This window comes from Gossypium hirsutum, chromosome D12 (assembly GCF_007990345.1).
Source record: "Gossypium hirsutum isolate 1008001.06 chromosome D12, Gossypium_hirsutum_v2.1, whole genome shotgun sequence".
Classification (NCBI taxonomy): domain Eukaryota; kingdom Viridiplantae; phylum Streptophyta; class Magnoliopsida; order Malvales; family Malvaceae; genus Gossypium; species Gossypium hirsutum.
Window position 1 is genome coordinate 43564155 of NC_053448.1, and position 13172 is coordinate 43577326.

At 28.5% G+C, this 13172-nt stretch overlaps 1 protein-coding gene across 1 annotated transcript; it reads left to right on the forward strand.

Moving 5' to 3' along the window:
- The first annotated feature begins 11212 nt into the window (after window positions 1-11212).
- LOC121224546 (uncharacterized) lies at window positions 11213-11926 on the forward strand. The gene has a single exon (XM_041108001.1). The coding sequence runs from the start codon at window positions 11213-11215 to the stop codon at window positions 11924-11926; it is 714 nt and encodes a 237-aa protein (XP_040963935.1).
- Window positions 11927-13172: the final 1246 nt, after the last annotated feature.

The window sequence follows — 13172 nt, forward strand, 5'->3', positions numbered from 1 at the left end:
ATCGGATAGTGTGATTTTTCAAGTTGATCTGATCTCCCGATTTCCACAAATAAGTAATTTACAAAGAAAAAGACAAGGACACGAGTAAGCTTACATAAAACTTAGTAAGTTCGTCGATTAAAATGTAAAGCTTACCGAATTAAAATAATAATTCAAATAACAAGGTTACTAATAGAATTCCTGTCAATCACAGCTCACAATAGGTGAGTAATGCTCAACAATAGTACAAATCAATTTCTCACATTTCAATAACATTCAATGATCAATAAAACATTGTCTGATGAACGATATACGAATACGAGTACACGGTTAACCATCCAGAACACACTAGGCGCTCATACAAGCTAATCCAACCGATAACACACTTCGGCACCAAGTGCCTAGCCCGAAGGCTATCGTCCGCCATCGTAACACACCAAATAAACACTGTAATATAACTCGATAGTCCGCAACAAATGTATGACCTCAGTATATTTATTGAATAGAGGATATATAGAAATCATCGTCACATCTCATACCAATCCCGTACCGTGCACAAATAACCTATTGGCATATCAATCGTACTCTGTCCTACGTTCATCCAGCTCAGGGCATTTCATCAGTGATCAAGCGATAATAACACATTAATTCTATTTCCATGTACAAACATTAATTCATTAATCAACATTCAATAACTAAGTTTATATAACAAGCATTTAAATTGTTTTACAATTAAACCGAACGAACTTACCAGATTAAAATGCAGTGACGACAAAAGTATAGGGACTATTCTGTAATTTTCTCTTTTCCTTAATTTTCCACTCGTTATTGATCTAATTTCATTCAATTAACTAATTCTAATAGTTAAATCAACTCATTATATGCAATTAAGTCATTTTTGCCATTTTTATAAAATTACCCTCAACATTTTACTTTTATGCAATTTAGTCCCTAAGCCCAAAACATGCAATTTAACCATTTTTATTCAAATCCAAGCTTAGCCGAATATTCAAGGGCCTCACTAAATTCCATAATTACAATTATTTCATATCAAGTCCTTGTAATTTTATCACTTTAACAATTTAGTTCTTAAACATTAAAATCATCAAAAACTACTTTACAAAATAGTCCTATCTAACAACCATACTTAATCATCTTCCATAAAGCTTCAAGAATAACTCAAACTCAAAAATGGCACAATCTAAAACATTTGAAAATTTTACAAATTAGTCATCGGGTTAGCTAGATAAGCTAATACGAACTCAAAAACATAAAAATCACTAAAAACAAGTATCAAACACGTACCCAATAAAGAACCTTAGCTAGACCAAAGCTCCTTTCTCCTTAAAAATGGTTTTCAGCTTTAGAAAGTAAGATGGAAAAAGATGGACTAGAAATTTTCATCATTTTTTATTTTAAATTCATTTATTAACCTAATTACTATTATGCCCTTATTATTTCCATTCAAATTTCAACAATTATAAGCTCATTACCGTCCACTATGAGTAATAATAGTTGAATTACTATTCTAGTCCTTTAATTACCTTCCAATAACTATTTAATAACTTTAACTAATAGAAATCAACTTTCTCAACTTTTATAATTTAGTCCTTTTTACTTAATTAATTATCTAAATAATAAAATTTCTTAACAAAAATTTTAATATGACAGTAATGACCATGTAAATATAAAATAATTTATATTTATGGACCGACACATCAGAATTGTGGTCTCGAAACCACTATTTTCGACACCACTAAACAACAGGCTGTTACACATCTACTATGTTTTTTCCCTCCTCCTCATTATCTTCATTCCACATCCTTTATGTATATATTTATTAGAATCTTTAACATGCTTATATGCAACGCTATATATAATTCCACTATTTACTTATGTGTTCATACCAAAGTTGTCTACTTGTGTCATAGTCACTAAATTATTTATATCTTGAGCTACAAAATTCAAAATTATGATATGCTTGATGTTTTTGAAAATAGACCTAGATATCTTTTTACCATGATTTTTTTTACTTTATCCAACCAGTACAATAAATTCTTCAAAATTTCCCCTGTTCTGCTGCTTGGTAGCTTTGACCTTTCTTTACTAAAGATTAATTATCTCTTAGTACGAGGTTCGGATGATATTTTCATTTTTTCTCTTGAAAATAGAATCATTAAAAATTTAAACATATAAATTTCATCCCCTGATCATTTTTGTAAATTTTTTTATGATTTTTCAAAGTCAGGATAAAGGAACCCCGAATCCTCACTTACCTTGTCCCATAAAAACTAATATATCTTAAAATATATAATTCCATTGCTTACACAATTTCTTTCATACGAAACTATACTCGATAATATTTATTTCCATATTTAATTAAACCTCTAACTAGATTTCTACAATTTATTGTGAATTTTCAAAGTTGTGCTACCGCTGCTGTCCATAAACTGTTTAGTGAAATGTTTTGCTTTTCAATGATTGGATTAAGTATGTTCTTCTTATTTCATTGTCTATACTCAATACTCATAATCATATTCTACGCCATAACATACATAGGCATGTAGCATCAAATTAAGAATAAACCTCCATGAGTACAATAAAGTACTTACCATTTTATCTAATTACATCTAGGTCCTTCACCCATAATTTAGAAATTACACTTTTGGCCCCTTAACTTCCCCATATTTATATTTTGTCCTTATAATTTTAAAATACTTATATTAGGGCCACAACATTTTTTATATTTTAACAACCAAGGGGTTTTGGGATGATACAGTAGTGAAGCCTAAAATGTAAATTTCTAGCCATGCTTTAAGAATTTCAAAGATAGCCAATAAAAGAACCGCGAGGCTTTGAAAAATTAAGCAACTCCCTACCCGTATGGTCACTTAAACTGGAAATTTAAGTGGAAGTAGATTTGGTTTTCAAATACAAACAAATATGGAATTATTATTATTCAATATATCTTTTAATTTAAGGTTTTTATAATTAGTTTTGTATACTTTTATTTACTTTTCACGCTTACAAACCTGGGTTGAAGCATAGACCTATAACAGCCACATCAATCCTTTATAATCTACAATTTGGCATTAAGGCATCCGATTTTAATTAATTATTAAATGAAAAGCAAGAACCGAAGCAAATGAACCTACAAATTAAAAACACTAATTATCTAATTATGCTAGATGCCGAATTTAATAGAAAGAAAATTCTAAAGAAATTTAAAGTTAGCCAAATTTTAAACCCTAAATCCTAAACTCTACAACTTACGAGAAAGTCAATATTCTTGCACAATTAAAAAATAATTTACTCTTTCGATATGAAAAAACTCTATATGAATTATTTATATATTAATTCCCCTATTAATTATTTATAAGTAAATCTCCCTAGATACAATTAATGAGTAATGATAATTTAGTACCTTCTTTGAAAAAGAATACTACTATCAGTGAAATAAACCATTCCGGTGTTTGTAACGATGTCTAGGCCATTCGTAAATTTGAATGGAACTCCTTCTGCCGAAATAGCCAGTCTTAGAGCCGTGCCACCATTCGGCTCAACGACTAAAAGACCAATGTAACACCCCTAACCCGTATCCGTCATCGAATTAGGGTTAAGAGGCATTACTAATCAAAACAAAACCTAGAACAGACATTCAGTATAGTTCAATAATTTTAACGGTTACATATAAATTGCTAGGTCTAATATTAAACATGTAAAATTTTAAACTTCTCTTTAAAATTACAATCCAGTTAAAGCATAAGAATATAAGTAATTTTCGTATGACTATTAAGTTCATATACAATATATCAAAGTACGACTTTCCAAAACATTTATCTAGCCTGTACATGCCATAATTAAAATTTAAACAGTTTAATACCGAGACAGTAGATAGAGTGATGATCTTGCTAACGATCCCCGAGCTTGAAGCTTGATCTTTAAGTATATAAAACAGAAAGACATAAACAAACAAAGTAAGCTTTTATAGCTTAGTAAGTCTATTGCATAATGAAATATATATATAGAAATAATATAATTTTTTAATTTAATTTAATGAGATTGCAATTACCACATATAATTAATATTTATACATTTACTGTACTCAGACCATTTTATTTATAGTCAAATATATGTACCTGTCGAAATGCGTTTAATTGAATATATATATTTATACCGAACAACATTACAACCAAATGAATATAACCGAGCATATATGTATGTTATACACATATCATATCAAACTGTGTATGTATACTCATAATAAACTTATAACCAAATACAAATCTAATACATGTGACCAAATGCATTCATCTTCATCAAATAATTATAAATAGAGGTGTATACATTTCAAATGCATATGTAGATACTTATCAAATACATATACCGAATATTTATACGTATACATTTATCGACTGCATAAATCGAAAGCATGTATGTATATTTTTACAAATGCATAGACCTAATATGTACATATTCATTAAACACACTTAGCCGAAGGTATATATGCTCTTCAATTAAAGATAACCAAAATCATATAACTGTACACTTAATCACATTTCTTTAAACAGATTCACTGGCACTTAGCCTGCTAGACTTAAAGCCTGATTCAGTACACCGACACTTAGCCTGCTAGACATATAGTCTGAAATGTTTCACCGGCATTAAGCCTGCTAGACGTAAAGTCTGATATTGTTTCACCGACATTAAGCCTGCTAGACGTAAACTCTGAAATTATTTCACCGACATTAAGCCTGCTAGACGTAAAGTCTGATATTGTTTCACTGGCAATAAACCTGATAGGTACTGAGCCTAAAATCTCAATTCACAGAAGTTATATCTCATATTTGTATATATTATCCACATAAAAATTCAACTTAATAATTTATAAACTATATCTTTAATCCACATATGTATATAAAGTTCAGACATCAAATTCAGCTTAATAACTTAATTATACATCCGAACATATATATAACTTAATACATTAAAGCCTACTACCTAATATCATGCATTCGAACACCTTATGATATTCCAAACTAATAATTTCATATCTTCAATTCCATTCAAGAATTTTTACATGAATATACATACATAATCGAACCTCCCTTATACATATATAAATTTCATACTTAAACTCATTACAGAACATATATATATGCATATTTGCATAATTGAACCTCATATAAACTTGTATAAATGGCATACCTGAATTCAATACAATGACATATACATGTATATTTGCATATTATAGATCCAATACAAAGTTTTATACCAATATAAACCTATGTTTATTTCCGAATCTTAAGTACACACACATATATATACCTTTTATTAAACCAATACTTTATACTTGTATATACATGTATAAATTCAAAACTTGTACATATAAAAATATAAAACTTTTATACTCCAACTAAATTTGATAACATTTATAATTGTATATCCTTATATACCTTCATACTTTAACTAAATTCAAATGACCATATAAGTATATACCTATGATTCGAACATGTAACAATAATGCATATAATTCACTCATACTTTTAATTATTTCAACCAACATATTTTAAATTATAATTCATCAAAATACAGCACATATACATACCTATATACTGATTTTTATGACATTAAATAGCTAATATACTTACCTCAGACGGTGCAAAATCGAAACCGGACGATTAGTCGACGACTTTAACTTTTCCTCAATCTAACTCTGATTTCTCTGGTTATTGATCTTTAATTAAGCAAGGATATGGCCGAACTTTAGAAAGCCATAGTTGAGCTTCTTTTTGCGTAACATTCGGCTTGGAGAAGATGATAAAATCATCTTTTCTTAAGTTATTTTAACTAATATATATTTTAATTACTTAATGACTACTTTAACCTTAGTTTAATTAATTATAAAACATATAACTTAAGGGTAATTTAGGCCATTGCAGCCCACTAACTATTAAATGGCCTAATTTCCATTTATAACCCTTATTTTTAAAAGACAACAACAATTGGGTGCTTTTAAATTTAACCTTTAAATTTTTATTTTACGCGATTAAGCCCTTTTTATCAAATTGTGCACTCAAACAATCAAATTTTTATACAAAATTTTTACACATAGTAATTCACATACTGCAAATATCAAAAATAATTTTAAAATATTTTTTTGACTTGGATTTGTGGTCCCGAAACCACTTTGTCTGATTAGGGTCAAGATCAGGTTGTTACAACCAAAATAGGCATCTGCTACATACAAAAGACATGTTTGAGTATCGAACTTCAAGCCCAATGGTCTTCTGCATATCGGTTTAATGTTCGAGTCTCTTATGCCATCACACAATTTCCTTTCCCTGGTCCAAAGGAAAAACCAAAAGTTAAAAATGTTTCGATGAAAAATCAATTTGTAACACTATAAAATAAAACGACAAGAATGAATAAGATAAAAAAATGAATAAGATGGGAATATACCTAAACGGTCAAGGGACGACAAATTCTTGCCAACAAAATTTCGGCTTCTATTTTAATATTCTTCCGTCGGATACCGACATATGATCCTTCATCTTTATAATCAAAGGCAATACTTTCCGGCCCAATAACACGATTTAAGATTGATTTGACTATAGTTTTTAAAAAAAATACCGCCGTCACCATCGATAACTTTTGTAAGATTGATATTAATATAATTTTCAAATACTAATTCACCATCACCCTTAGATGATGAGATGGAAACAAAGAAAAATAGAACAAAAATGTTAAAAGGAAACAATTTTTTTCATCATGGTTGGTTGAAGCAATATAGTGGCAACAAATTATAATAAAATTCTATGAAAATAACGTATGATCTAATGATAGTGGAATTGTATGTATTTATAATATTGATTTAGGAGAAATAAAATTGAATTTCAATTCAAATCAGATTTGAAATTCGTATTGTTTTTCATTCATTCTTTCTTTCTAATCCACCTTTGGTTGGGGAGCCATTCCCTCGGATGAACAGTGATGGTTCACCGTTCTCTTCATTCGGCCGAATGGCTATTCCTTTCCTATTCTTCTGATTTACCGATGAAGGGGGCTAAGAACAACGGACGTAATAGCAAAATTTTGCCCCACCCTGTATTTGTTCACCCGTCGACAGTGGTGCCTCCCTCGAATCCGTCTGTTGAGAACCGGCAGATTCATCTCCGACTCGTTCACCCGATTCCCATCTCTCCGTAACAGTAAGTGCATAGAAATTATATATCAAGCATTGTATTGGGTTTGATTTTACTTGTGAAGTTAGGTTTATTATTGATTAATGTCTTTTTTACTTTGCATAAATAAGATGATTTCTGGGATCTCATTGGAACCGAGAATTCTGAAAACCCAATTTGATTCCTCAGAACAATCAGGAGAAAACCATGATATTGATGCATGTGTGCGTGTATATATAACATTGTAAGTTAAAAAATCAGTATCCCCAGTGAAAGAAGCTAGTTTTTTTTGCTGCTTTCTTTTTTATCTGCAAGAAGTTCTAAAATAATGAAATGAGTTCGGAATAGTTCACATTATTCTATTTTCTTCTACAACTTCAGATACCCATTTTGATGATTCGATTATACATGTAATGTGTAAATGTCAGTTGGTATCATTATTGAGGATGGCTTGTAGAGGATGCTTAGAATGCTTGCTGAAGCTCTTGAACTTTTTGATGACTGTTGCTGGTTTGGCGATGGTAGGATATGGATTCTACTTGTTTGTTAAGTACAAAGATGCTGCTGATACAGTCATGCTTTTCTCACCTGTGGGCAGTGATCAAGACTTGATACATATTGGTCGGCTGTGTCTCTTTCATCTAGTATATTTGATAATCTACCAAAAGCATGGTGTGAGTTCACAATATTTGCCTATAATTAGATTTTTTTGTCTTATTTCAAAATATGGCTACGTAAAATTGCCCTTCATTCACTGCCCTTGAATATGTAAAATTTTTAGTTTAGACAATCAGTCCAATAAATTCTTCAAAATTTCTCTTGTTCTATTATTTGATAGTTTCGACTTTTCTTTACTAAAAATTAATTATCTTTCAGTACGAAGTTCGGATGATGTTTCCGTTTGTTTCTCTTGAAAATAGACTCATTAAGAATTTAAACATAGAAATTTAATCCCCTAATCATTTTTGTAAAATTTTTTATGATTTTTTCAAAGTTAAAACAGGGAACCCAAATTCACTCTTACCTTATCCCATAAAAACTAATATATCTCAAAATCTACAATTCCATTGCTTACACCATTTCTTTCTTTTGAAACTAGATTATATAATCTTTAATTCCATTTAATTTAATCTCTAACTAGATCTCTACAATTTAGGGTGAATCTTCAAAGTTGTGCTACCGCTGCAATCCAGAAACTATTTGGTGAAATCTTTTGCTTTTCAATGATTGTATTAAGTATGTTCTTCTTATTTCATTGTCTATACTCAATACTCATAATCATATTCTAGACCATAACATTCATAGGCATGTAACGTCAAATTAAGAATAAACCTTTATGAGTACAATAAAGGACTTACCATTTTATTCAATTACATCTAGGTCCTTCACCCACAATAAATTACTCTGACCATGTTTTTGTTGTGTGTCAACTATAATGAAGATAACTTGAGAAACAATAGATTCTAATAATAGTGTATTATTTTAAAATGTAATAAATAAAAGATGTGAAATTTAAAAATTTTAGTCATTCATATAAGTGGTAAAGATGAAAAATTATAAATTAAACAAAAACATTCCCACTAACATTGGTCGGCTGTTGAATAAAATACTTTGATAGTATTAAAAGTTACATGTTTAAGAAATTTGAATAAAAAAAATTGCATATTGACACTTAAAATCTAATTTTCTTTTGTTTTCAATTTGATAGATGGTGTAGATTTATAGAAGGTAAATTAATTAAATTAAACTCAAGAAATAATTAATATAATTTAATATAAAATATTAATTTCAAATTTTAAAAAATATAAATATAAATTATTTTAATATAATTTAATAAAAAAAATCTTTGAGTATAATTTAATATAAAATTTTATTTTTTGATAGAAAATATTATTATTTAATATTTAATTGATGCAAAAAAAATATTAAAGGGTATATTCATCATTCAAGTATTTTTTTTATATTACATATTTATTCCTCTCAACGAAACACGTGAATACTATTACAATATTCATTCCAAATGATTCAATACTTAAAAATAGGAGATGAGGTTTTTTTTTATTTATAAATACTTAAAAATATCTATATCCCAATCAATTAAATTAAATTAATTATTTTTAATGAATTAATTAATGGTATATAGCATTTTTTTTAATGTATATAGCAATTAATTGCTCTTTCAAGAAAAGCAATTTTTATGTTTTTAAACTTTAAAATATTATATTAACATTTTAATAATATAATCCATGATAACCGGTAAGTCATTGACCTTAAGAAATAAACCAAGGTTAAATTATGTTATCAATCCCTATGTTTTTATAGAATTTGAGATTTAGTTTCTATACTTTAAAAATTAAAATTTTAATTCTCTTACTTTTTCAATTTAAAAATCTTAATCCAATCAATATCATCTTACTTTGTCAACTTAACATTTTATTTTTCAACAATCATATACCATGTCACATGAGGACAGCTTAGTTAACATGACAAATAGACAAAATTTCATAAAAAATATTTACAATTTTAATTATTGAACCGGGCTTTATAAACAAATAAAGTTGGATGACTTATTTTTTAATTTTTTTAATACAGGGACTAAATTTCAATCAAAGTACAGAGACTAACAACATATTTTAATTACATATTAATTAGTTAGTTATGAATTTGAAATCATATTTTTAAATCATTTATGGTAAATTTCTTTGAAAGACGAAATTCTCCACCTTCTTCTATTCAATCAACCTCTTTGTCATCTACTTTTCTCTGATAAACCTAATGGAAAATATTGTTAATTAAATTATGGAATGAATTAATCATTATTTCCTTCATTAAATCATCAAAACTTTAAATTTACTGAATATTTATTTGACTAAACAAGTTTTTTTGGGGTCTTATTTAGTATTTAAAATAAAATTTAAATGCCATGGGATTTGGTTTTAAGAGTATTTTTCATAAAATATACCTCAAGTATTGTTAAATTATTAAGGCTTAATGACAAATTTGGCCACTTTACGTTTATATGTTTTGTCAAAATGGTCCAACTTATATTTTTGAGCCTTTTTTAGCCATGAACCTTTATTCTTTTTTTCAAATTCTTGTTTTTAACAGATTTGATGAAAAAGTACTTAAAAAAGTTAACGGAATGATGTGGAATATTTTTTATGAGATGTAATTTATTACTTAGATAACCCAATAAAATAATTACATGTGAAAAATAATAAAATAAATAAATAATTCATTAAGTTAAAAAATAACTCTTTATTTAAAGAAAATAAACGTAATTATCTAAAAAAATGTTTCAAAAATAAATGCACACATTCCGTATAATTTTTTTATTGAAACCTCTCAGTATGCATTCATTTTGAAACATTTTTTAGATAATTACATTTATTTTTTTTAAATTAAGAGTTTTTTTAATTTCATGTATGATTTATTTATTTTATTATTTTTCACATGTAATTATCTTATTGGATTACCTAAGTAATAAATTATATCTCAGTAAAAATATTTTACATCATTCCCATTAACTTTTTTAGGAGTACTTTCATAAAATCTGTTAAAAAAAGCAATTTAAAAAAAGAAGAAGAAGAAAACAAAGGTTAATGGCCAGAAAACAGCTCAAATATACAATTAGGATCATTTTGACAAAACATGTAAACGTTAGTGACCAAATTTACCATTAAGCCAATTATCAATTATGATTGTTAAATAAATGTTCTCTCTGTTTTCCTACTTTTTTATTGATTTTATTATCGGTTTATATGTGAAAGTTTTGGTTAAATTAATGTTAAATCAATTATTTGATTCATAAATTAATCATTAAAATAGTTAATTTATAGAACCAACCAGTATTAGAATATAGGATTTCGAGTGAATTTCGGTGAATTGGTTAGTGTTTACCCTAAAATTAAGATATCTGTACATTTAGTATGGCTAAAACTCGCATGCATATGCTATTTCCATGCACATCTCATGCCTTGATAAGCAATCGAATCACCATTCCCATTTCTCCCCGAAATCGAACGTTGTTTTTACTTTCCTAAAAGAAGATGGGGATCAAACGTTCCCTCCTCCTCATCTCCATCTTCTCCCTCGTGGCTATCTCAGCTTGTGCTAGACCTCCTTCAGACATTACTGATACGCCCGAGTCACCCGATTCCACACCCGAATCACCTGATTCCACACCCGAGGCACCTGATGATGACTATTCACCTAATGCACCAGATGAAGCAGCAGACGGTTATGCACCTCCACCTGAAGCACCAACCCCATCTGCAACCTTTACAATATTGCCCGGCGGTAGTTACCCTGAGCTCGATCAAATTTGTGGAGCAACCGACTACCCCATCGAATGCGTAAGATTCATTTCTCCGTACTTGAACGACAGTATCAAAATCGACCCACTCAACGTCCTTAAAGTCGGGATTCACGTAGCGACTAACATGACCATAGAAGCCCTCAATCTCGCTATAAAGATTAGGGACGACCCCAAAACCTCACCAAATGCTCAATCATGCCTTCGCGTATGCACCGAAAACTACGACTTAATCCCCGACGGCAACGAACTCGCGCTACGTGCCATCGGGGAACGCAACTGGAGCGATTTGAGAAACCAGCTGAGCGGCGATCTGACCAGCGTAAACACCTGCATCGACGTGTACCATGAAGGTAACTTGGCATCACCGATGAGGGATATGGATTCAGATCTTTTAGCTCTGTACAGCGTCCTCCTCCATATCGCTGTCGACATGGTCAAGTTTTAGTCGGAACTGAACTACCATTTAAGAACTAAAATAAATTTTAAAGAGTCGAAACGTTATGTTCTTTTTATTGGAATCTTATGTTCTTCGCTCTTTTATAATTGTTTTTTTATTAAAACATTTTTATTTATATATATATTAAAAAGGATCGTTGTTTTCTCTCGAACTTCAATGTTGGAAGATCATCCTTTATAATACAAATTGTGTATTAATGTATATACATAAATACTACTTTTATAAATAAATAAAAATGTATATTTTTATTTATATATTTATAATATTTATATTATTATGTAATCTAACATTTTAATTTTTTATCGATAAAAGGTACTACTTAAATATTATTAATACTAGATCATAACACATTTATGATCTGATATAGAAATTAAATATGACTTTGGTCGAAGGTAGGTCATTAGAGTTGTCGATAACCATATATTATTAGATAATTTGGGGAATAAGATTTAGGGTTTGTTATTCTACAAAAATATATGTATTTGGTAAAAAGATCTCTTCAATTCTTTTCAATCTCGAAAATGAGTAATTGAGGACAATTAAGCATGTTATTAACTCTTTTCAATTGTACATAATTTTAATTGATATGAGAACAAATTTAACTCTTGATGGTTACATGTTTTGTCAATTTAGTCTAGATTTATTAAATCACTTACATAAATGTTCCAAGCTAAATTTGTTAAATCATTACTAAATTGATCAAATATGTAAACTTTGAGGGCTAAATTTGTTATTATATCAATCAAAATTATGTAACATTGTGATTAATTGTCCTTCATTGCTCACTTTTAAAATTTTCAAGGTTTAAATTACTCTGATTTTTTTTAAAGGAATCAATTTTCTCGATTTCGAAATTAAAAAAGACTAAAGAAATCTTTTTAATTACCAGTATTTTTCAAATTTATCTGTTGAATTCCACGAGGATTTATTGATGAAATTTGGTTATGAATATCTAAGTTCATTTTTTTTTGGCCTCATCTAAAATCTTAAAATAACTCAACGGACTAAAAATATATTTTTTTATTTTTTAAATTATATATGTGAACACTAAGTTATACCAAATTTATATATCCTATAGTATAATTTATGTTTGTTTAAGTTTGATCCGACTAAAAATATGGATATCAATTTTTGCCTAAATTCGTTCAATTTAGAAATAATTCATTCAAATATGTTTTCAACTCGTCTATATTATTATTTTTATTTCAGTAATTATTCTATTTCTTTATTTAAT